This window comes from Eptesicus fuscus, chromosome 6 (genome assembly GCF_027574615.1).
Source record: "Eptesicus fuscus isolate TK198812 chromosome 6, DD_ASM_mEF_20220401, whole genome shotgun sequence".
In the NCBI taxonomy this organism is placed as follows: Eukaryota; Metazoa; Chordata; class Mammalia; order Chiroptera; family Vespertilionidae; genus Eptesicus; species Eptesicus fuscus.
This window is the reverse complement of record NC_072478.1, coordinates 39,271,862-39,297,518: the sequence shown is the minus strand read 5'-3', so window position 1 is coordinate 39,297,518 and position 25,657 is coordinate 39,271,862. Positions and strand designations below refer to the sequence as shown.

Below are 25,657 nucleotides of genomic sequence, written 5' to 3'. Positions count from 1 at the left end.
GTACAATTTTAATCATGTCACCCTTTAGTTGTCAGACTAAACTAGGAGAAAATGCAAACTTCTTGGCATTTTATACACCATTTTATATACTCTGCCTCACCAGCCTCATCTCCTCCCACTCAAGTCTAACACTTTATGTCCTGAAATAATATGTATGTTCTTTTAGCTAGCTGAATATATAATGTTCTCTTTCACATAAGTTTTTTGTACATATAACCTCTCATCCTTTGCCCCTCTCTTAGCTTTAACTTCTATTCATCTTTCAGGTTCTAATCAAGGTTTGGTACTTCAACATTATGCTAGCTCACCACATGTCTCCAAACCAGAAAGTAACACACTGAATTTTTCTGTTTATATCCTTTTTTCCCCCAGTAAATTGACAATTGCTTTAAATAAAGCCTGTACTGTGACTTGTTTAGCATATTCCTTAAAGTCCTGGAGAAATGCTTGGATGTGGTAAATATTTTCTTTTAATAAAATGGATTGGTACAAACCATATCTGTTTATCAATCCTCATCTGGTATGCTATAACTTTCTTGAATCTTTTATCATTTTCCTATCAAATCCTTACACTCTTTGAACTTTATGTACATACCAGAGGCTCGATGCATGAATTCATGCATGGGTGGGGTCCCTCAGCCTGGCCAGCGATCGGGGCCGATTGGGGCCAATCAGGGCCATCTGGCCCAGTCCAAATCAGGGCAATGGGGGGCCGGCTGGCCAGGGGGAGTGGCCACGAGAGGTTGCCTGTGGGAGCATACTTATCACCAGGGGGCAGCTCCTGCATTGAGCGTTTGCCCCCTGGTGGTCAGTGCACGTCATAGCTACCAGCTGGTCGTCTGGTAGTCTGGCTTAGGCTTTTATATATATATAGACTAGAGGCCAAGTGCACGAAATTGTGAGCGGGTATGGTCCCTAGGCCTAGCTTGAGATCAGGGCCATCTTCCCCGGCTGCCGGCAGCTGGCCCCACCCCCTGCCGCCTCCCACCCCGGATCCCCATTCGCCATCTGACAATGGAAGCCTGCTGGCCAGAGGGAGGGACCAAGAGGTTGGCCATTCCCACCTGCTCGCCAGCCCCACCCCTGCCACGGGTCGCCTTCTGTCTGTGGGGCAACCGGTGGGGCGGGGGCCTTGGCCTGGTGCCATCTGCATCCCCCGCCACCCACCCCAGTTCCCTGTTCGCCACCAGCGATCGGAGCTTACAGGCTGGGGGGAGGGACCAAGAGGTCGGCCGTCTACACGCTCGCCAGTCCTGACCCCTGCCGCCACTCACCCCAGTTCCCAGTTCGCCTTTGGCAATCGGAGCCTGCAAGCCAGGGAAAGGGACCAAGAGGTGGTCAGTGCACCTCACAGTAACTAGTTGAACGGTTGTTCTGGTCGTTCTGCCGTTATGGTCGCTGGGCTTTTATTATATAGGATGGTGCTGGACAACTGAACAACCAAAGGCCATAAAAAAATGTCTAGACACAGACCCTACACACTTCACAAAAATTAACTCAAAAATTGATAGCAAATCTAAATGTTAAATGCAAAACTATAAAACTCCTAGAAGGTAACACAGCAAAAAATCCTGATGATCCTGAGTTTAACAAGGACTTTTCAGATAGGATATCAAAGGCATAATCCATGAAAGAGAGAATTAATAAACTGTGCTTCATTAAAATTAAAAACTTTCCAAAAAAAATTAACTACTTTCATTCTGTGAAAGACACTGTTGAGAATGAGAACACAAGTCAGACTGGGAAAAATTATTTGCAAAAGACATCCTACCTAATAAAATGGTAATATGTAAATTATCATCACTCCACTACGCCCACGATTGGGTCAGAGGGAGGCGCAGGGGGCGGGACTCGGGGTGGCCAGGGTAGCCGATTGGGCCGGCAGGACGCTGAGCTCGCATCGCCAGTGGCGGCGCGAGCTCAGCATCTGCGCCATGGCTGTGCTGCGGAACAGAAGGGGCCTCTGGGGCAGCAAGCTCACGTCCCGCCGCAGACCATCAAAAGCGTGGGAGCTGGGTGCCTGTCCGCTCTGGCACCAGGCCTTTCGGAAGCCTCTGCCGCGCCGGAGGCTTCCGAAAGGCCTGGTGCACCAGCGGACAGGCACCCAGCTCCCACGCTTTTGATGGTCTGCGGCGGGATCGAAAGCGAAAGCGTGTAGGGGATCGAAAGCGAAAGCGTGTAGGGGACCCTACACGTGCGTGATTCAATCATGCACTGGGCCTCTAGTCTATATATATAAAAGCCTAAACGATCAAATGACCAAATGACTGGTATACTGTTTGCTATGATGCGCACTGACCACCAGGGGATAGACGCTCAATGTAGGAGCTGCCCCCTGGTGGTCAGTGCACTCCCACAGCCAACCTCCTGCAGCCCCTCCCCCTGGCCGGCCAACCTCCCGTGGCCCTTCCCCCCGGCAAGCCAACCTCCTGTGGCCCCTCCCCCCACCTTCCCCACCCAGGCCAAGGGACCCCACCCATGCACGAATTGTGCACCAGGCCTCTAGTAAATACATAAAGGACTGTTAAACAAAATATATAAAGAACTCTTAGAACCAAACAGTAAGAAAACAAACAATACAATTAAGAAAAGGGCAAAAGCTGGCCAGTGTGGCTTAGTTGGTTGGAGTGTTGTCCCAAACACTGAAAGGTGGTAGTTCGATTCCTGGTCAGGGTACATACCCAGGTTTGTTAGTTCATTTTGATCATTAGATTCCACATATTAGGGAGATCATATGGTATTTGTCTTTCTCTAACTGGCTTATTTCACTTAGCATAATGATTTCCAGGGTTCCTTCTTTTTTGCAGTTACATAATATTCCATTGTGTAAATGTACCACAGCTTTTAGTTTAATTTTTAACATTACTTCCAGTATAGAACAACAACTAGTTTATGCTTACCACTTGTAATGGTTGTGTTTTCCAATAGTTCTGTCTGCAGCTGTAGTTCAGCTTCTCCAAGTATCTTTAGAACAGAATCTGTGGGGCTTTTTCCCCAGACTCTTCTTGGAGATCCTCCAGGATCTAATTTAATAACCTCTCCCACTGTATTTCCTACAAGAAAAAGATATGATTTCAATGAAATAACATAATACAGCATTACTAGAGGCCTGGTGCACAGATTCCTGCACCGGTGGGGTCCCTCAACCTGGCCTATGGGGATCAGGGCAAAACTGGCTCTCGAACATTCCCCAAGGGGTCCCAGATTGTGGAAGGGCACAGGCCAGGCCGAAGGACCCCACCAGTGTACGAATCCATGCACTGGGCCACTAGTATGCATATAAGATCTTTGGTTAATCTCTTCCTGCCCTCCCCCACTTCCCTCTGAGATTCATCAGCCTGTTCCATGTTTCCATGCCTATGGTTTCAGCTCCTGCATTGAGCATCTGCCCCTGGTGGTCAGTGCGTGTCATAGCTACCGCCCCATCCGCCAGTCAGCCAGTTGCTTAGGCTTTTATATATACCAGAGGCCCAGTGCACAAATTTGTGCATCAGTGGGGTCCCTTGGCCTGGCTTGTGGGATCGGGCCTAAACCAGCTCTCAGACACCCCCCCAGGGGTCCCGGATTGTGAGAGGGCACAGGCCAGGCCGAGGGACCCCACCAGTGCACAATCGGGGCCAGGGAGGTACACAGGAGGTTGGTCAGCTGGGAAGGCACCATGGGAGGGCTCCAGGGCATGTCTGGCCCGTCTCACTCAATCCCGATTGGCTGGACCCCAGCAGCAAGCTAACCTATCAGTTGGAGCGTCTGCCCCCTGGTGGTTGGTGCATGTCATAGCGAGCAGTTGAATGGCCTTAGCATATCATTAGCATATTACGCTTTGATTGGTTGAACAGATGACTGGACACTTAGCATATCAGGCTTTTATTATATAGGACTAGTGGCCCGGTGCATGAAATTCATGCACGGAGGGGTGTCCCTCAGCCCGGCCTGCACCCTCTCCAATCTGGGACTCCTCGGGGGATGTCTGACTGCCAGCAGTCGGACATCCCTCTCGCAATCCAGGACCACTGGCTCCTAACCACTCATCTGCCTGCCTGCCTGATCTCCCCTAACCACTCTGGCCTGCTGGCCTGCTGACCTCCAAATGCCCCCCCCCGCCAGCCTTCTCGCCCCCAACTGTCCCCCCTGCCAGCCTGCTTGCCCCTAACAGCCCCCCCCCTGCTGGCCTGTTCGCCCCCAACTGCCCCCCCCCCCCCGCCGGCCTGCTTGCCCCCAACCGCCTCTGCCTCGGTCCCGCCATCATGGCTTTGTCTGGAAGGTCTCCCAGAAGGTCTCCTGGACTAATTAGCATATTACCCTTTTATTAGTATAGAAGACTAGCAGATAAGTCAGATTCATGGTCTTCTATCCAACTGAGTGCTTCATGAGAAATAAAGGTTATATCACAAAGAGCATATGATGATGATGCTTAAGAAAAGACTTTTAGGAAATGAATGATGAATAATAGAAGAGAAACAACTGACACAGTAATAAAAATATATCTATAATTACTTTATAAATACTAAAGAATTAAACTCTAGTTTTAGGGACTATAAAAATAAAAAAATATATTATGTTTCTATAAAATTTTTTACTTGAGAAAATAAAAAACCTAAGATAATTGAGCAATTATTGGGAGAGCACAAAAAAAGATAAAATATAAATGAATACTTTTTCTATGAATTTAATTGAAGAGAATAGAAAACAAATCCTAAGCTAAATGCACTTATGGATTAAAAGTAGAGAAAAGTATATCTAAGAAATTTTGTTTTATTTTCTTATATATCTTAAGTAGGCAACTGACACTTTCTTTTTGACAATAATAATTTTGGGTAAACTTGAAAAATAAAATTTAGGAAAGCAAAAATATGGGAAATTATCTATTGAAATTTGAATTTTCAGAATGTTAATAATATATTTAGCACTTAGGTATCTAGCAGTAATAGATAGAATATAATTTCAAATAATATGGGGTATAAGTCATAAACTTTCAATGGTACCCAAATATTTACTGATACAAATTTTGTGTACCAGTTCCAAGGGAGTAAGTACCTGCAAATTAGCAGGTAATAATCAGTTTGTACAGTCAAAAAGATTACCAATTTAAAAAAAAGATGGTTGAAAAGAATATAGAACCCAAAAATAGACCTCTGACTTACAGCCACTTGGTGTTTGACAAAGATGCCAAAGCAATGTAATATGTGTTTGGGGTCTCTTTAACAAAGGAAACTAGAAAACCAAATGTCCATATGAAAAGATATACTAGAATATACTTCACACCCTTCGATGCAGGGAGGGAAAACCAGGTAGAACTGGTGGTCTCTCTGAGCAGAGGTGGCGGAACTGGAAGTCTAGGGTGGCAAAAGTGGCTTATGTTGGCAAGAAGAGTGCTGAAGAGTAGAAAACTACACAAACAGAGAATTCAGGAGAACTATAAAGAGTCCCTTTGAGTCTTAAACTGAATAATGATCAGCACATGTGTGAGGAAATTACTGTAGTCTAGAAAAAAGACCACCCGAAAGGAGTAGAGGGATCAATACTTGGAGTTTACACAGGATCAGAAGTAGAACCTATTCCCACCAGCCAGAAAAGCAAATCTTATAATCCACAAGGCATCAAGTACATTACTCAGAGAGGTTTTTGACTCAATAAAGGGAGAAAAATTAGCTACAGACTAAACATTGTTTTGGCTCCATCTAAGCTGAAAAGCAAGACATAAAAGGGTCAAATGTTTTACAAGTGAATTGTGTCTCAGAACAAAAAGAACAAAAATATTTACAGAAACACAAAAAATATACAGCACCCATCAAATAAAATTAACTGCTTGGCCTCCAAACAAAATTTATCAAGCCTGTATAAAAAAGCAGCTGAATTCAACTTATACTAAATAGAAAAAAAAGTCTATCAATCAAAACCAACCCCAAAAATGATAGAGATGATGTTATTAGTAGATAGGGACGTTTATAACTGTCATTATGACTGAATTCCATATGTTCCACAAACTAGAGACAAGACTGCTGATGATACTCACAGATAAGGAAAACATTAACAAGATCCATATTGAACATCTAGAAAGGAGCACTGAAAAATATAATGGCAAACAAATCTGATGAAAACGATATACTCACAAATTTAAGAAGCTCAACAAAACCCAAGTAAAAGAAACATGAAGAAAAATGACATAAAGGTATGCCATAATCAAATTTACTAAAACGAAAGCTTAGTGAGAAAATCTAAAAAGCATTGAGAAGAAATAAGACATATTAATACTAAGAATGAAGACTAAGAATAAGAGAAAAAAGAAAGAGCTTGGCATGTTTTAAAAGAAGTGAGAACTGAGTAGGTAGAAAGAAGTAGATAGGTCAATAGGCAAGGGAAAACCTCAGGAGAGCCTAGTGGACTATGAAAGGGACTTTGTATTTTTGTTCTAATTGACATGGAAATCACTTGTTTTAAAATGGGAGAATGATGTGATATACTTTGACCTAATTAGCATAAAATATTTTCAAGTCTCTTTTTTCATAAAGTTTCACTGACTCGAAATTGCTACCAAGTAACACCAACCTATATCTCTATTGCCCTTCATAGCTCAGCTTCTTTAAAAGGTTCTAATTTTTTTTAAATTTATTGTCTAAAGATTTACATATGTCTCTTTTTTCTCCAATTGACTCCCACCCCAGTCATTCCCACCCCGGGCAGACCCACCACCCCAATGTCTGTGTCCATTGGTTAATTTTTTCTTTTTTTAACTTCCTCACCTTCCATTTGCTTCTTAATTCCTAGGCTCTATTTCTGCCCCTGGCACTCTAATGACACTGCTGTTATCAAGATCACAATGCTTTTCCTGGACAAAACTAGTGTAAATTTTTTAGCCCTCAACTTGTCCTCGCTCTTTCTGAAGTCTTCTCTTCTTCCTTGTAATCCAGGCCACACTCTCAATTTTCCTAACTCTAAATGTTCCTCATTTTGGTTTCAAAGTTTTTCTTCCTCTGACAAACTCCTAGAAGAGTTTCACATAAAGCCCTTATAGGCCTGTCTCCAAGTATATCTTAGATGTGTCCACTTTTCTTTATCATCTTTCAGCAACTCAGTGAAAGTTATCAATACTTTTTGTCTATATTAGTACAAGGCCTCTAAAAAATGGTCTCAAGGACTTTTTAATTCTGAGTAAGATGGAATCGGATACTGGATTGTGCCATTGCCTAAATAACCAAAACAATTGAGAAAAATATCTAAAACAACAATTTCAAGATACATCATCAAAAAATGCCATGTTATATAGAGAGGCACAAAGATAAGAATCAGATTTTTAGTCAGAAACAGTGCAAGTAAGAAGACAATAGCCCTAACCACTCATCTGCCTGCCTGCCAGAAACTTTAACATCTTTAAATCACTGGAAAAAAAAAAACTGCCAACCTAGAACTCTATTCCTAGAGAAAATAACTTTTAAAAGTTAAGGTGAAATACTTTTCAGTATAAAAAGTTGAAAGAATCTATCGCTTATATAAAAAAATAAATGTTAAAAGAAGTCCTTTAGTCAGAAGGAAAATGATACTACATGGATATGTGAACCTAAACAAAGACATTAAAAAATACCAGAAATTGCCATTATACAGATAACTATAATGACTAATTTTCTTAGTATTGAAATCTCTTTAAGGATAACTATATTTCAAAGTCTTGGGAAGATGAAGTAAGCATTAACCTGTGTCTCTCACTCAATACAGCTGTAGAAGCCCGGATGAAATGCATAAGCTATCTGAGAACTCTGGGATGCAAACAGTAGCAGCCAGATTAGGGAAAAGGACAAAAATTCAAGGTACCATTAGCCCCCCTTCCACCCCCGCATCTATTATTCCCCAGTCAGGATTCAGTATGCCAGAAAACCATAAATGGCACACTGTTTGAAGACCTCTCTCAGTAAGGGTAAGCTCATACTATTCAACAGAGCCAGTGTATAGGACCCTTCATGATATGGCCCTGCTTTCCTCTTCCAAGGTCTCTTGCTTGCCATTCTTTGTCTTGAACTCTGAACTTTGCCATCCATGCTGAATTATATCCATTCCCTGGGCTTCACATGCTCTTGTACTTTTCAGTCCTACTAAGTCTCTGCTGTAAACATTCTGCTTGGCTTTGGTTTATTTAGCTAACATTTTTTTAAAAATAAATCGTTATTGTTCAGATTATAGTTTTTCCTCCCCCTCCCCCAAAGCACCCCTCCACCCGGTTCCCATCCTACCATCGGCCCTTACCGCCCCCCCCCACTGTCCTCATCCATAGGTGTACAATTGTTGTCCAGTCTCTTCCCGCACCCCCCACACTCCCTTCCCCATGAGAATTGTCAGTCCATTCCCTTTCTATGCCCCTGGTTCTATTATATTCACCAGTTTATTCTGTTCATCAGATTTTTTATTCACTTGATTTTTAGATTCACTTGTTGATAGATATGTATTTGTTGTTCATAATTTTTATCTTTACCTTTTTCTTCTTCTTCTTCCTCTTCTTAAAGAATACCTTTCAGCATTTCATATAATACTGGTTTGGCGGTGATGAACTCCTTTAGCTTTTTCTTATCTGTGAAGCTCTTTATCTGCCCTTCAATTCTGAATGATAGCTTTGCTGGGTAGAGTAATCTTGGTTGTAGGTTCTTGCTATTCATCACTTTGAATATTTCTTGCCACTCCCTTCTGGCCTGCATAGTTTCTGTTGAGAAATAAGCTGATAGTCGTATGGGTACTCCCTTGTAGGTAACTTACTGTTTTTCTCGTGCTGCTTTTAATATTCTCTCTTTGTGTTTTGCTCTTGGCATTTTAATTATAATGTGTCTTGGTGTGGTCCTCTTTGGATTCCTTTTGTTTGGGGTTCTCCGGGCTTCCTGGACTTCTTTCTTTCACCAGGTCTATTTCACCAAGTATTTCTTTCACCAGGTGGGGGAAGATTTCTGTCATTATTTCTTCAAATAGGTTTTCAATATCTTGCTCTCTCTCTTCTTCTGGCACCCCCATAATTTGGATGTTGGTATGCTTGAAGTTGTCCCAGAGGCTCCTTACACTATCTTCATATTTTTGGATTCTTTTTTCTTTTCTGGTTGGGTGTTTTTTGCTTCTTCGTATTTCAAATCTTTGACTTGATTCTTGCGATCCTCTAGTCTGCTGTTGGATCTCTGTATATTATTCTTTATTTCAGTTAGTATATGCTTAATTTCTAGTTGATCCTTTTTCATATCCTCGAGAATCTCACTAAATTTCTTGGAGGTTTCTAGAAGATTCTTGAGTAACCTTATAACCGTGGTTTTGAACTCTATATCCAGTAGTTTGCTGTCCTCCATTTCTGTCATTTGTGACCTGTTTCTGTGTCTCCACATTTTGGCTGCTTCCCTGTGTTGATAGAGTGGCTTTGTGTGCTAGTTGTCCTATAGGGCCCAGTGGCTCAGCTTCCCCAATTACCTGAGGTGGACTCTCTTGGTGCACCCCTTTGTGGGCTGTGTGAACAGTCTTGTTGTAGTTAAGCCTTGATTGTTGTTGGTATCACTGGGAGGAATTGACCTCCAGGCCAATTGGCTGTGAGGATCAGTTGTGTCTATGATGGGAGATATTCTGTGCTGGAGACACCCTTATGGGTCAAGACTTGCTTCAGTGGAGCTTTGGTGCTCACTGAGTCTGCCCCCGAGTGTGTCCCTTATGGATCTGAAGAGTTGTAATCTGGATGGTCCCACTCTGACCACTGGGTACACTGGCTCTTAGATCTCCAAGGAGGTGCAAATTTAGCCTCTGCCTGAGGCCACCCAGCAGGAGCTACGAAGAGATCTGCAGATTCCTCTTCTTTGTTTGGGGTTTGGAGGTGCCCAGATGAGGCCCAGATGTGAAGCAATGCAAGCTGCTGTGAGGCCTTGGGCCTTCTTTTTGAAGTTCTGGGGCTCTCTGACCCAGCTGCAGTTTGTTAGGTAATTTTAGATTGCAAAAGGCTGTGCCATTCATATGCAAAAGCCTCTGTACACAGCTTGTGTGGGGTTGTAAATTGGGTGGGGCAGGGTCTCAGGGAATCAACAGGGTGGAACAAACAGCAATGGCTGACCGTCAGCCCTGCCCTAAGAGGCCCCCGAGTCTCAGTGTCCTGCAGTAATCGTTGCAAGCACCTCTGAGAGAAAGCCACCCTCGTGTTCCAGCCCAATGCCAGACAGTCCAGTTTCTCCCCATATGAGTCTGGGTCCCCAGAGTCTTGCCCAGAACTGGAGTTCAGAGCAGTCAGGAGCTTGTGTCTCCCTCCCAATTGAAAAAAACAACATTGTACTCAGTTGGCAGCCCCTTTCCGTACCTCCGCACTTCACTTCCACACCCCCTGAGTCTCAGTGTGCTTTTCTATTTCCTTCTAGTTGTAGAATTTCCACTTAGCCAGCCTTCCTGTGGTTCTGGATGATGTCTGTTTTGTCTTTTAGTTGTAGTTTTGAACTGGTTGTGTGAGGCAACAAGTTCAGGTGTTTACCTATGCCACCATCTTGGTTTCTCTCCTAGCTAACACTTTTTATTCCTTAGCACATCACTGTTTCCAAAAATCATTTTCTTAGCTCTCCCCAGACTGATTTATGCCCTGAGATACATATTCTTACAGTGCCTTATGATTATTTCCTACCATATTACTTATCAACTATAATGAATTGCCTCTTTTCTTGCCTCCTTTTCCACTAGACCAGTGGTTGGCAAACTCATTAGTCAACAGAGCCAAATATCAACAGTACAACAATTGAAATTTCTTTTGAGAGCCGAAAACCGACTTCTGCGCATGGACCACAAAGTTTTAATCGCACTGTTCATGTGCACCCGCACGTGGTATTTTGTGGAAGAGCCACACTCAAGGGGCCAAAGAGCCGCATGTGGCACGCAAGCCGCAGTTTGCCGACCACTGCACTATACCCTAAACTCCTTGAATGGAGAGAATATGTCTTAACCATTATTATATCTTCACTGCTTAGGAGTATGTGGAATATAATGGAATTCCATAAAGAATTGTTTCCTCAAAAAATTAAATGTGGAATTGCCATTTGAGCCAGTGATCCCACTTCTAGGAATATATCCTAAGAAACTCAAAACACCAATCAGAAAGAATGTATGCACCCCTATGTTTATAGCAGCCCAATTTATAATAGCTAAGATGTGGAAACAGCCAAAGTGCCCATTAGATGAGTGGGGGAAAAAAGCTGTGGTGCATCTATACCATGGAATACTATGCACCTGTGAAAAAGAAGGATCTCTTACCATTTGAGACAGCATGGAAGGACCTGGAGAGTATTATGCTAAACAAAATAAGCCATTCAGAGAAAGACAAGTATCACATGATCTCATTCATATGTGGAATCTAATGAACAAAGTAAACTGATGGACAAAATAGATCCAGAGACATAGAAGTATGGGAAAGACTGTGGAATCTCAGAGGGAAGGCAGGGGTGGGTGGGTCAATCAAAGAACTTGTACTCATATATGCATAACCCATGGGCAGAGACAATAGGGTAGTGAAGGCCTGGGGTGGGGGGTGGGAGGCATGCTAGACGGGGTCAATGGGGGGGAAAGGGGAACATATGCAATACTTTCAACAATAAAGATTTTTTTAAAAAGAACTGTTAAAATAAGTAAACAAATGCTGTGGAATATTTGGGCTTTTCTCCAAGAAAGAATTCTACAAAAATAGTCCATTAAAAAAAATTACTTAAAACTTTAGTTAGACAGGGGTCAGCCTTGCTCTTTTAGAATGTAAGCTCCAAAGAGCACATATGGCTTCATGCATTCACTGTTATATCTCTATCTAGTGCAGGCGTCCTCAAACTACGGCCCATGGGCCACATGCAGGTGTTTTTGCCGTTTTGTTTTTTTACTTCAAAATAAGATATGTGCAGCGTGCATAGGAATTTGTTCATAGTTTTTTTTAAACTATAGTCCGGCCCTCCAACGGTCTGAGGGACAGTGAACTGGCCCCCTGTTTAAAAAGTTTGAGGACCCCTGATCTAGTGCGTAGAAAAATGCAAGACAATAGTAGGTGCTCATAAATATTGCTGAATAAATATATTATTAAATGAGATCTTCTTAATACCCCTGCTAAATCCTAAGGGACTTTTCTGAGATTTTTGGCAGTTTACTACTTAGTTCTCATCAAGATTTATTTCTGAAACAGATTAGAAAGTGTTAAAGTAATATAATTTAAATAGTATATATCATTAGTCTCCCCTCTCACACTTTACACTTCTATAATAAAAATCCTTGCTATTCTTAAGGTTGAATAGATTTTCCCCCATGTTCTTTCAATCCCTCTAAAGTGTTCTTTCCCTCAGAGTGTCCAGTCTACAAGTTTACATGTGTGCTATGCCAAAATAGGATAAAAACACTTTCATACGTACTGTCAGTTGCTGAGAAGGATGTATCCAATGCAAACTCATCCAGAGGAATCACAAGTTGACCTCCTGCCTCCCACTTCTTGCGATCAGGTGAAATCAACTTTTCTTTTTCATGCTCTTTGGCATTTTCATGCACAATTACCTCATCCGTATGAGGGTGACACTGCTTCCCTTTTTCATCTTCTTGAGCTTTAAGATTTTGATTTAATCTCCGTAGTATTTCTCGTTTATTCTGAAACAGTTAAAATGCTATATTTTATGATGTATATGATTAAGTAAAATGATTGAGAGAAAAAAAGGAAAATTGTACCTACTGAAATGGAATTGTTAGTTTTTTGCATTTCTTCTGAGGTTTCCTGGGTATCAGTTAAACTTCTGTCCTTTAAACACAGATAGTTTCAGAGTAAGAAACAATGTTATTTTAACATTCTACCTCAAAATTTTTGTTTTTCATTAAATTGTTCCTTGTGAGTTATTTTATTCCTGTAAAAGTTAACACAACTTCCCACATTATCAGCAGTGAGAAATAGTTAAATATGATCAAGTAATAGATTAAATATACAGTAAAAGGGCCAATTCTCAATTACTTGTCATATTTTTGGATTACTGATTACCTATTTAACTATATCTTCTTCCTCTTTGGCACCTGAATTTTTTGGTAATTTTACGTCAATAATAGAAATAAAAAGAAGATTAATTCCCATAGGCTCTTAATTAGAGCTAAGTAAAGTTTTGATGAGTAAAGTAACTCAAGATAGGCTGTGTTATTTTGAAGCTTTCTTTGTTTCATGTACATATGTATGCTTATTAAGCAATACTACTAAACATAGTTGAGAACTGGCTTTTTTACCTAAGCAAAGAGAGTAACAATAGTGAGTTCTGAGCCCCATGTACCAAGGATAATATAAATTCTATCTTTTGATTAGCAAAATCATAGCAATCTTAGACACCTAGAATTTTTACATATATGAAAAGAAGAAATAAGTAGTTATGAAAGCAAACTATATATGGAAGACTCAGAGTATGGAAGAGCAATTTTAAAAGTATAAGTAAGCAATATTTACCAAGAAAACACAAAGAAAAACCATTTAGTTACATGAATTACCTTAATTTGTAGTATTTGAAAAAATACAAAAAAGTATAGTGGTCAGTTTTAAAGCAATACATGTAATGAGACAAAGAGCCTTTTACCCAGTACAGAAGTCAGGAATTAGCAGTCACTACAACCAGAGAGGTCACAGCTACTGAAAATAAATGTAAACGTGTCTTAAACTTTATTCCTAGAGTTAATTACTTTAAGTACCAAAGACATTATTTCTTAAAAAGTACACCTTTGTTAATTATGAAAGCTGGGATATAAAAATGTTTTTGCTTTATTTTTGGTACATTTGTATATATATTTCATTTGTTCAATATTATTTTAAAGTAAAAGAGGGAGAATCATTTTAAAATAGTTTTGAGATGTGAGACTGGGTGAGACCAGGAGGGAACCACACAGTGGTATCTAAAGTTGAAGTGAACAACGTAGCACATGCAAAGTCGTTATCAGAAAGAAGAGAGACTAATCCTACTTAAAGAAAAACTATGAAGTTTTTAAGAATGACTAAGAAACTTGTCTTTTCCTACTCAGTCTTATTTTCAAGACAAACACAAAGGCTGTAAAAATTGGCGCACCAATAACAAGTGTTGTCTACAAAAATTTAATGAAACTGAGCAATTAAAAGGCACAGACATTAATTACCAGGAGAGGAGAAATCAGGTTAATGTGTTGTATTATATAGTTCAGGAGACTTTTCCCCTTCTGTCTGATGAATTCTAAACTGAAATTCCACATCATGAGCCCATTTCCCTTATCCGCAGAACAGAGTTTTCATACTTCAGATGGATACCTGGAACATTCTTCAGAGCTTAAACTTTATACTCACCCACATATCTGTGTTTTACTATCCATATAGCATGACAGATTCAGAAACAGAAGGTAAAAGAAATAACTGACGCATTATTTGTAATTATACTGACTCCTCTAACATTTGCTATGCCAAAACAATGAAAATAAATGTAAACGTGTCTTAAACTTTATTCCTAGAGTTAATTACTTTAAGTACCAAAGACATTATTTCTTAAAAAGTACACCTTTGTTAATTATGAAAGCTGGGATATAAAAATGTTTTTGCTTTATTTTTGGTACATTTGTATATATATTTTATTTGTTCAATATTATTTTAACGTAAAAGAGGGAGAATCATTTTAAAATAGTTTTATCTACCAGGTGGTCCTAGATATAAAACTTAAGAGCAGCAAGGCTCCAGAATTCAGAGTAGAGCAGACACAAAAATCTTAGATAATTTTATTCCTAGAAAAACCTAATGAAACATTAGAAATTAACATAACTTGATTAAATTTAATCCTTTTAATAATCTTTTGACTTTAAAGAGTTCTAAATTTTAGGAAACTTACCATTCCCACTTCCTTCAAGGCTGAAGTCACAGAAATAACAGGTCTTATCTGATGCTTTGATGGTGAGCCACTTGCTTCATGCTGTCCCAAAGGAGGAGACATATCAGAACACTTGACTCCTTTAGACACCAACTATAATAAAGAATTTAAATACACACTGGGAATTTATATTTGCAGGAAGAAATAAAAGCTATATGAAGGTATATATAAGATCACTGCTTATACATTCTATCCGCATATAATTTTCTCCATTCCTCAATTTTCATGATGTAGGCAATGTGCTAGGTCCTGAAAGATCAGTGAATAAAGAGAAACATTTCAGGCCTCACATGTAAATATAATTATGTGTCATGTAGTACCAAATAATTCCATAATACTTTATTAACAGTATTTCATTAAATGCTCTTAAAAACAAACTGTCTTCTAAAAGACTAAATATTAGTCCTCTCACTTTAATACACTAAAACATTTCATGAGGAAAAAAAACATTTCATGAGAAGAAAAAATATTTCTTAATCTTACACTTGAAAATGTTTCTGTAATTTGTGCAAGTTTGGTACAATCTTCTTAAAGTTTAACATCAATCACCAAATGTAAGAGCTCTCATTATAAAAATGTCAACATAAATGAGAATGGAAGAACTATTATGCACAGTGAATAAGATTTATGTCATTAAAATATTATTTGTTATATTCATATAGGTGTTCATTTTTACCTTGCTACTTAGACTCTAAAAAATACAAAGTTAGATTCTGAAACTTTAATAATACCAGGAAATGGCATTTACAGATATGGTCACATTAGTATGGCAGCAACTCTGCTCCCTACTTTTATCTCTTTTTCAAACCAATAAACACAAATTTCTGGTGAGAATACATTTCACATGCAATATTTATTGAGTATCTTCTAAGCATAAGGTAGTAATACAATTCTAATATTTAGTCTTCTGGACTTTCACATTTTATGCTAGTATATGTTGTTAAAGAGAAGATAGAAGTATCTAACATGGTATTGAAGGAAAAGAATAAAATTTGAGAAATGACTTCAAGCCTTATTATAAAGCTACAGTAATCAAGACATTATGGTATTGATGTAAGAATAAACAAGTAGATAAATGGAACAGAACAGGACTCAGAAATAGAGCACACAAATACAGTCAACTGACCTTTACCAAAGGAGCAAAGGCAACTCAATGGAGCAAAGACAGTCTGTACAATAAATGGTGCTGGAAATAGATACCCACAAACAAACAAAATGTATCTAGACACAAACCATACACTCTTCACAAAAATTAACTCAAAATCTATCACAGACCTAAAAGTTAAACGCAAAACTATAAAACTCCTAGAAGATAACATAGGAGAAAATCCAGATGAACTTGGGTTAGGCAAGGACTTTTTTAGATAGAACACCAAAGGCACAAACCATGAAAGAGAGAATTAATAAAGAGTACTTAATTAAAATTAAAAACTTTTACTCTGTGAAAGACACAATTGAGAATGAGAACACAAGCCACAGACTGGGAAAAGTTATTTGCAAGATATAAACACACAAAGAACTGTTAACCAAAATATATAAAGAAGTCTTAAAATTCAACAATAAGAAAACAAATAACCCAGTTTAAAAAATTGACAAAACTGAAAAGACACCTCACCAAAAAAGTGTACAAATGGCAAATGAGCATATGAAAAGATGCTCCATGCCATATGCCATTAGGAAATTGCAAATTAAAACAATGTGATACCACTGAACTTTATCATGAGTGCTAAAATCCAAAACACTAACAGTGCCAAATGCTTTTGAGGATGTGGAGCAATAGGAACTCTCATTCATTTCTCATGGGAATGCAAAATGGTACATTCACTCTGGAAGATGTTTTGATAGTTTCTTATAAAACCAAGCAGTCTTACCATGTGATCCAGCAATCATACTCCTTGATATTTACCCAAAGGAGTTGAAAACTTATGTCCACATAAAAACGTGCACACAGATGTTTACAGCAGGTTTATTTATAATTGGTAATACTTGGAAGCCAAACAAGATGAACTTCAGTAGGTAAATGGATAAAAAAAAAAGGTGTGTGTGTATATATATATATATATATATATATGGGATATTATTCAGTGCTAAAAAGAAATGAGCTAATATGCCATGCAAAGGCATGGAAGAAACTTAAATGCGTATTAACTCAGTGAAAGAAGTTAATCTGAAAAGGCTACATACTATATGATTTTAACTATGACATTCTGTAAAAGGCAAAACTATGGAGACAATAAAAAGATCAGTGGCGCCCTAGCTGGTGTGGCTCAGTGGATAGAGCAGTGGTTCTCAATCTTTCTAATGCCGCGACCCTTTAATACAGTTCCTCATGTTGTGGTGACCCCCAACCATAAAATTATTTTTGTTGCTACTTCATAATTGTAATTTTGCTACTGTTAATGAATCGTAATGTAAATATCACGACCCACAGGTTGAGAACCGCTAGCAGGGTTGCCTAAGACCATCGGAAAACACAGATATTTACATTACGATTCATAACATTAGCAAAATTACAGTTATGAAGTAGCAATGAAAATAATTTTATGGTTGGGGGTCACCACAACATGAGGAACTGTATTAAAGGGTCGTGGCATTAGAAAGGTTGAGAACCACTGGGATAGAGCGTCAGCCTATGGACTGAAGGATCCCGGGTTCAGTTCCGGTCAAGGGCACATGCCTGGGTTGCGGGCTCATCCCCAGTAGTGGGCATGAAGGAGGCAGCCGATCAATGATTCTCTCTCATCACTGATGTTTCTTTCTCTTTCTCCCTCTCCTTTCCTCTCTGAAATCAATTAAAAAAAAAAACATATATTTTTTAAAAAAGATCTAGGGGTTGGAAGGGGAGTGAAGGTGGTGGGAGGGATAAATATACAGAATACAGAGATTTTTAGGCTAGAGAAAATACTCTATATGATATTATAATGATGAAAACATGTCATTATACATTTGCTCAAACCCACAGAGTATACACCACCAAGAGTGAAACCTAATGTAAACTATGGACTTTGGATGGTGATGTGTCTGTGTAGGTTCATCAATTATAACAAATGTACCTGGTAAAGGGTGGTAATAATAGGGCAAGTTATACATGTGTGAGGCAAGAGGTATATGGGAAACCTTTGTACATTCCTTTTAATTTTGCTGTGAACCTAAAACTGCTCTAAAAATTAGTCTTTAATTAAAAAAAGAGAGAGAGAGAGAGAAGAAAATACTGTTTTAACTTCATAGTTCAGTATTTTAGTATTGTGGAGAAAGTATGCTGATGTTTAAAATATCTATATATATATAAAAGCCTAAGCAACCGTTACAACCGAACAACTGGTCAACCAGCCGCTATGATGTGCACTGACCACCAGGGGGCAGACGCTCAATGCAGGAACTGCCCCCTAGTGGTCAGTGCACTCCCACAGCCAACCTCCCACAGACCCTCCCCCCCACCAGCCAGCCTCCTCAACTGGCTGACCAACCTCCTGGGGTCCCTTCCCCTGGCCGGCCCCCCCAATAGGCTCGATTGCCAGCCAGGCCAAGAGACCCCCATCCATGCACGAATTTGTGCACCAGGCATCTAGTATTATATATAACATTTTAAAAATTAGAGCTCTCACAAATGACTATAATCTTCTTGAAAGATTATATAGAAATATTTTGAAACTTTATGATTATCTTATAGAGTTTACTCAAAAAAGGTTCCATAAATTTTGAGGAAATAAAAACAAGCTCCAATTAGATCTGAACAAATAGCCACAGTCTTAGAATAATGTTATTTCCCTAGATGATTATTTTGAAGGAAACAAATTAATTTAAATGTACAAATTCTGTCGTTATTTTGTAAATCAGTAATAATTTCTCTACTATGTATCATATTTATTAGTTGTATTATGCCAATTTACTTAAAAATGATTTCTGCTATTTCAATGAATAAGTTTGATGTGATTTTGTGAGAAAACAAATATACAATATCTGATTAAAATTAATTAATCAACACATTCAAAGATTTATTAAGTGTGAAGCACAATGCTAGATAATGAGTATTGAAAATGAATGATACATGCAAACTATGTGAGGTGATAGATGTATTAAGTAACCTTATTGTGGTAAATGTTTCACAATATCTACACATATCAAATCACACTGTATATCTTATACTTACACAACGTTATTTGACAATTATATCTCAGTAAACCTGGGGGCGGAGGGGAACCCAACATATTGTAGACCAGAAGTAATGGCAGTAAATAATTTCAAACCAAAGAAAAACAAAATAAAATGAATGACACAATGCTTTCTCTCAGAAGATTATAAACTAGAAGGGAAAGGGGAACACATAAATCAATCAGTGTGGTACAGAGAAACAGAAGTAGATCGATGTATGTTAAATGATCTGGGGAAAAACAAACAAAATAGAAACCACAGAAAGAACTGTGTAAAAAGCCAGGATGGAAGATAGTTTAAGTGGTCTTCAAGAGTAGCCAGTTTGAATGGCCATTCATTGTTTAAGAAGTCATGAAATACAACTGAATGGGAAAGGACTACACTCAAAGTCCAAAACTCCCCTTCACTAACCCTGTGATTGTTTTCATTGTTTCTTATCCTCTCTACACTTCAAAATGCTTCTCTCTAAAATGGGACTGCTGTACTCATTATCTCTTTGGTATAGGGATTAAATGTGATAATTTATGTAAGGTGTACAACTGTGTGTGTAATAAATGGTAGCAGTTATTATAGTTCAGCTATTTAGATTTTATTATAGTACATCTACTTAGATTTTATTAAATAAAGTCATTTGCCTTAAACACTAAAAGTCTGGTTTTAAAACCTGATGAAATGAAGAAACTTGCACAAAGCAAAATAAAAACAAGACCTCCCATCTATGTACTATCGGAATTTAAAGTTTTTGTACTACAAAAGAAGGTTTTATGACACAGAGGTCAATAAGCAGCAGAAACCTGAAAGAAAATACTTTACATTATAAAAATTTAAAAACTAAGATTTTAAAAAATGATAAAGAGTAATTTAATTGTATAAATAATTAAACAGGAAAAATAGTATCAATTTAAACAATTTTACTAAAGAAGAGCACCAATTTCCCTTCTCAACCTATGATACAATTGCATTTATGCTTATAAAGAATATCTCAAAAGTCATTTACAGAAATTATTGGGCAGATGCCTGTGATAGGAACATTAAGAAAACTCATAATAAAAGAAAAAAAAGTCACCCATATGCCTACTGCTCCAACTAATTATAACTTCATTCATCTATACTTTTTTTTAAAATATATTTTACTGATTTTTTACAGAGAGGAAGGGAGAGGGATAGAGAGTTAGAAACATCGATGAGAGAGAAATATCGATCAGCTGCCTCTGCATACCCCCTACTGGGGATGTGCCCGCAACCAAGGTACATGCCCTTGACCGGAATCGAACCCAGGACCCTTCAGTCCGTAGGCCGACGCTCTATCCACTGAGCCAAACCGGTTTTGGCTATACTTTTTAAATGTTTATTCATATGCACACATAATTATTACACAACTTAAGGCACTGGCACAACTCTCGGAAACTGTAGACTTATGGACTAAGAAAAATTTTAAATCCTCTTGGGAATACTTAGCAGATATTAAAGAATGGCAAAAGTCACATAAAGAGACTGAAAATCCTTTATCTTGACTTTCTATTATTAAGATATAAATTATACTGAAGAGATATTTCTATATTAATCTCAACCTTAAAAAATCCCAAAAACAACAGAGACAAAAATATATACTGATAAAGTGTATGACTTACAGTATGAGACTAAAGATAATCACATTTAGGACAGTGCTAAAATTATGTTAAAAGACGGACAATCTCTACTAAATTTTCTTCATACTGCTCATCTTTGTGCCCACAGAAGCAAATCTCTTTTTTTAATCAACTGAAGATACTTTAATGAAGAAAATGTTTCACACATTACTATTAAAATTTCACTTTATATTATTAAAATCTGCCTGGCTGACATATTTGTATATGGCTAATGACTAATATATAGTCCAGGGGTCCTCAAACTTTTTAAACAGGGGGCCAGTTCACTGTCCCTCAGACTGTTGGAGGGCTGGACTATCGTTTAAAAAAAACTATGAACAAATTCCTATGCACACTGCACATATCTTATTTTGAAGTAAAAAAACAAAACGGCAAAAACACCCGCATGTGGCCCGCGGGCCATAGTTTGAGGACGCCTGATATAGTCTATGATCTAAGATATATTTGATCCAATATATAAGACAACATTATTGGTACCTTTGTAATAATCACTGTCAGCAGCCTTCAGTAAATGCTTATGTTCTACTAGAGGCCCGGTGCATGAAAATTCATGCACTGGAGCAGGGCGTCCCTCAGCCCGGCCTGCCCTCTCTCACAGTCCGGGAGCCCTCAGGGGTGGGAGGTGACCTGGCAATCAGGGGAAGGTGATGCCCCATCACACCTCTGCTGCTGCCACTGCCGGCAGCACAATCCTAGGCCGGCCCTGGTTACCTGAGCCTCGGGCGGCCCTGGGTGGCCCTGCCTGGGTGGCTGGGCAGCAGCTATCCAAGGCTTGCCTGAACCTCAGGCTGGCCCTGGGCGGCTGGGGGCGCTGAGGAGACTGGGGGACTCCGACCTTGCCATGCACCTGCCACCCCAGCAGGGCTGAGGGGACTGGGCACTGCCATCTTTGAGGGAGTGACAGTCAATTAGCATATTTCCTCCTTATTGGCTGTGGGCACCGCCATCTTTGCGACAGCGTGAGGGTCAATTAGCATATTCCCTCTTTATTAGATACTATAATCAAACATATACTAATTCTCCCTGGGTCAACTAAGCTAAACAAATCAGAAGAAGCTAAAACAATGAGCAAGCAAAGAAACTCAGACATTTGAAATTTAAAGCAAAGAACTAAGACCAACAGAACATCCTGCTAACTAGCTCTAATAATTACAAAACTAAGTCAACTTTTTAAAAATTTAAAGGTAATTTGGGGTAACTATTGAGACATGGCAACATCATTCATTATAAGCCAAGTTAACACATATCATTAACTTATTAGTACAGTAGGACTTTGGCCTTCTGTGTAAACATCATCAACATATGATTTATAACCTGAATTCAGCTTAAGGCTATTCTTCAATGTTAACCAGATCTTGAGATAGAAGATAATAACATAGTTTTTATTGTAATAATAAGAGAAAACATTAGAGACCTTAATTCTGAAAGTCCGTCCAATGGGACAAACAACACAAAGGTTAAATTAATTAAACTACGAAAACAAAACAAAGTTTCATAGAAGACAAAAGTATAAAATCTCAAAACAAAAAATTTTGTTATAAAATTAGTCATCCACTTAAGTCCAGAATACATATTTCATTCTATGCACAGTCTTTCAAAATCCATAGTTTTAAAAAAATTTGCAACAAGGATAATACATTGACCTGAAAGTTTAACAGGTCAGGTTGAAAAAACAAATTGCCTTAGGAATCTTTTATTCTAGACATTTTCTCACCAGGTTCATAAATTCAAAACTTTTCCTCAAAAGGTTTTTAATTATCAATGTAAAACTGATTTTATTTTATGTCAATTATTCTGTTTGCCTAAATATTAACCCACAGTGCCACCAAAAGACAAAATTCAAAATTTCACCAAACAGTGAAGCCAGGTTTATAAACATATGAAACTATCAGTTTATCTTGCTCTTAAAGCATAGATAAATGCAAATACTATTTCATCTCTCAATGCTGAATGATCAATAAAGATTTAATATATGTTCAAAAAATATTATTAAATGGCTTGATTTCATATTTTGAATATATATCAATCCCACATGCAATTTTATATAACCTAAAGATATAGCATGGTCAAATTTTATCAAATTCATAAAACTCTTGTCTCTAAAGGACAAAAAATATAAAGATATTTGTATATGAGTAATTTTTCTGAACTAGTATTGCTATAATGAATTTATAAGAATGTCAGGGAGCTAGAAGGGGGAAGTGTTTCCACCTTGGAGGAAGCCTATAAACAGACCTATATGGCAGGCACAAAGAATAGGATAAAGAAATAAAAATGAAATAACAAGAAATAGCTAACCACAATTAAAAAGGAACACATCGTATTCAAAATATAGTCTCTATCCTAAGACAGAATTTCCCTAATTCTATTTTTCACTGAATTTTAACTATTAAATGCATTGTATCCATTTTAAAACCTGAATTTCTTTCTTATATGTTTCACTCTCAATGAGTATATATGGTAGCTGAGAAAGGCTAGCTATTCTTTAATGTTAACAGATCTTGAGATAGAAGATAATAACATATTATCTTCTTGTCATAAGAGAAAACATTAGACTGAGTCCTTAATTCAGAAAGTCTGTCCAATGGGACAAACAACACAAAAGTTAAATTTTTTAAACTAAGAAAACAAAACAAAGTTTTATAGAAGACAAAAGTATAAAATAAAAGGACAAGGAATCTCTGCCAAATCACTACCTCTAGTAACCACAAATCTGTATTATTTGAGGGGGAGGGAGGTGTGAGGTGGAATCCTATCATCGTACATGAAAATTAATTTCCATATTAAAGTCCTAATTAGTACCACCATGTTTTAACATTAATTATGTCAAAGAGAAAAATTTATAAAATTGGGTATACACGCCAAAGATTTAATAATTAAGGCAGCCATTTTTACCACTTGTTAGATCAAAGAAGTTTGAGAATTCAGTGAAAGATATGTGACCTTACTGAAGGAAAATGCAACAACATACATACAGCGAAACTTTTAACTAACATTTCAGAAAATTTAATAATGCTAACTCCAACTCTGAATACTATGATAATCACTCCTAAATTAGAGCAATGGGCAATACATATAATAAAGCCCTTTATACTATATCTAGATTATGCTGTTAGACTTTCTATTGACATAATTACTCAGTAAAATAACTTTAACCCCTTTTATACAGACTAATCTGGAGTTAAGTACTTACATTATAAAGACTATTATTCTAGTAATTTAGACTAAACAACATTAGAGATCAAGCCCTTCATTTAGGAGATGAGGAAATAAAGGCCTAGAAACATTAAGCCAGTTCCTCAAACAGGTTAACTGGCAGAGCTGAGACTGAAATTCAGGTGTTTAGATTCCCAGTCTCATTTTCTTCCTAGTTTATTGAGATATAGACATACATCACTGTATGATTTCCAGGTATAGAGCATAAAGGCTTGGCTTACATATATTGTCAAATGATTACTACAATAAGTTTCGTTAACATCCACCATCTCATATAGATCCAATAAAAAGAAAAAAAATCTTTCTCCTTATAATAAGAACTCTTAGGGTTTACTCTCTTAACTTTCTTATATATTATATATCAGACACCAATGTTAGCTATAGTCATCATGTTGTACATTACATCCCTAATACTTATTAATCTTATAACTGGGAGTTTGTATCTTTTGACCACCAATTTCTTCTTCCTCAATCACTATCTCTAGTAACCACAAATCTGATCTCTTTTTCTGGCCTCCTTTTGTTAGTAAACAAATGTTTACGGAACAGTTCTCTATGCATAACTGAAATATCATAAGCCACAGAATTCCCAATGAATTTATTTTGTGTTACTATTCACCAGGTACCCTGCTGACATCTGACATGGCAAATCAGTTAAGCTTCTTTGGTGGAAAGCAATAGAAACTAATTCTGAAGAAAGGGAGAAGGGGAACAGAGGGGAAAAAGCTAAGTAGGATCTCAAAAGCAAAAGGAATCTCCACCAAAAACCTGGGTAGCTTTATGAATCTAGGTGACAGAAACTAATCTGTGATTTTCTTGAGGTTCTCTTACAGCATTAAATAAACTCCAACTTGAAATCTTGTAATATTCTGCTCAAGCTTCAAGCCCTGGGAGAGAATTCAATTGGTCTACTTTAGATGACCTGCCTATCCCTCAGCGAGTAGAAGCCAGGAAACCTTGTTTGACAGTTTTACCAAAAGCGCACACAATAAAATAATTCCCCCAAGTGAAAATGGGTCCCTTGCCTGTTGGATCTCAAAAGCCAGGCTCACTGCCACAGTTTAATGCTGCCACCATAAAAAGACTTCTGAAGGAACGTGAGGAGATACCAAGTTGTATCATACCAGCAAGTAGTATTACCTATCAATAATTCAATAATAGTCATACACCTGTCATTTGTGCACTTTACAACTATCTAAGGCATATCTGCCATTAAAAAGAAGATATATACAGAGAAAAAAGTTTTATACTGGTTTTATGTAGCTTGGAAAGCAAAGACTTTAAGGGGAGTTTTTCTTAGGCTGCATTGTAAGTATATGAATGCTCTTGAAAGTACCTTGGATGGGTATAATGAGGTCTAATGCAGTCTTCTGATAAGAGAAAAGCATTGGCTTCAATTGGTCATCTGAGAAAATAGAACTATGCTACTACTATTGCAGGTTTACAACTGTCCAGTAATAATAATATTTTTAATATATTTTATTGCTTTTTTACAGAGAGGAAGGGAGAGGTATAGAGAGTTAGAAACACCGATCAGCTGCCTCCTGCACACTCCCTACTGGGGATGTGCCTGCAACCAAGGTACATGCCCTTGACTGGAATTGAACCTGAGACCTTTCAGTCCACAGGCCGACGCTCTATCCACTGAGCCAAACCGGTTAGGGCAATAATAATATTATCTTACTTTATAATAGAGTAACATGCAAATTGACCGCACCTCCGCTATGCCCATGATTGGGCCTGCGAGAGGCAGGGGGCGGGACTCCGGGTGCCTATCTG

The 25,657-nt window shown here is 38.1% G+C and overlaps 1 protein-coding gene across 1 annotated transcript in view; it reads right to left on the bottom strand.

Moving 5' to 3' along the window:
* Positions 1–25,657, bottom strand: part of NEK1 (NIMA related kinase 1) — a 156,273-nt gene that overhangs the window by 27,964 nt on the left and 102,652 nt on the right. Inside the window, exons 21-24 of the mRNA XM_028152723.2 lie at positions 14,823–14,954; positions 12,680–12,745; positions 12,369–12,597; positions 2,901–3,053 (exon numbers count right to left, since the gene is read on the bottom strand). Coding sequence (XP_028008524.2) covers positions 2,901–3,053; positions 12,369–12,597; positions 12,680–12,745; positions 14,823–14,954 — 580 coding nt within the window. The remainder of the gene's footprint in view (positions 1–2,900; positions 3,054–12,368; positions 12,598–12,679; positions 12,746–14,822; positions 14,955–25,657) is intronic.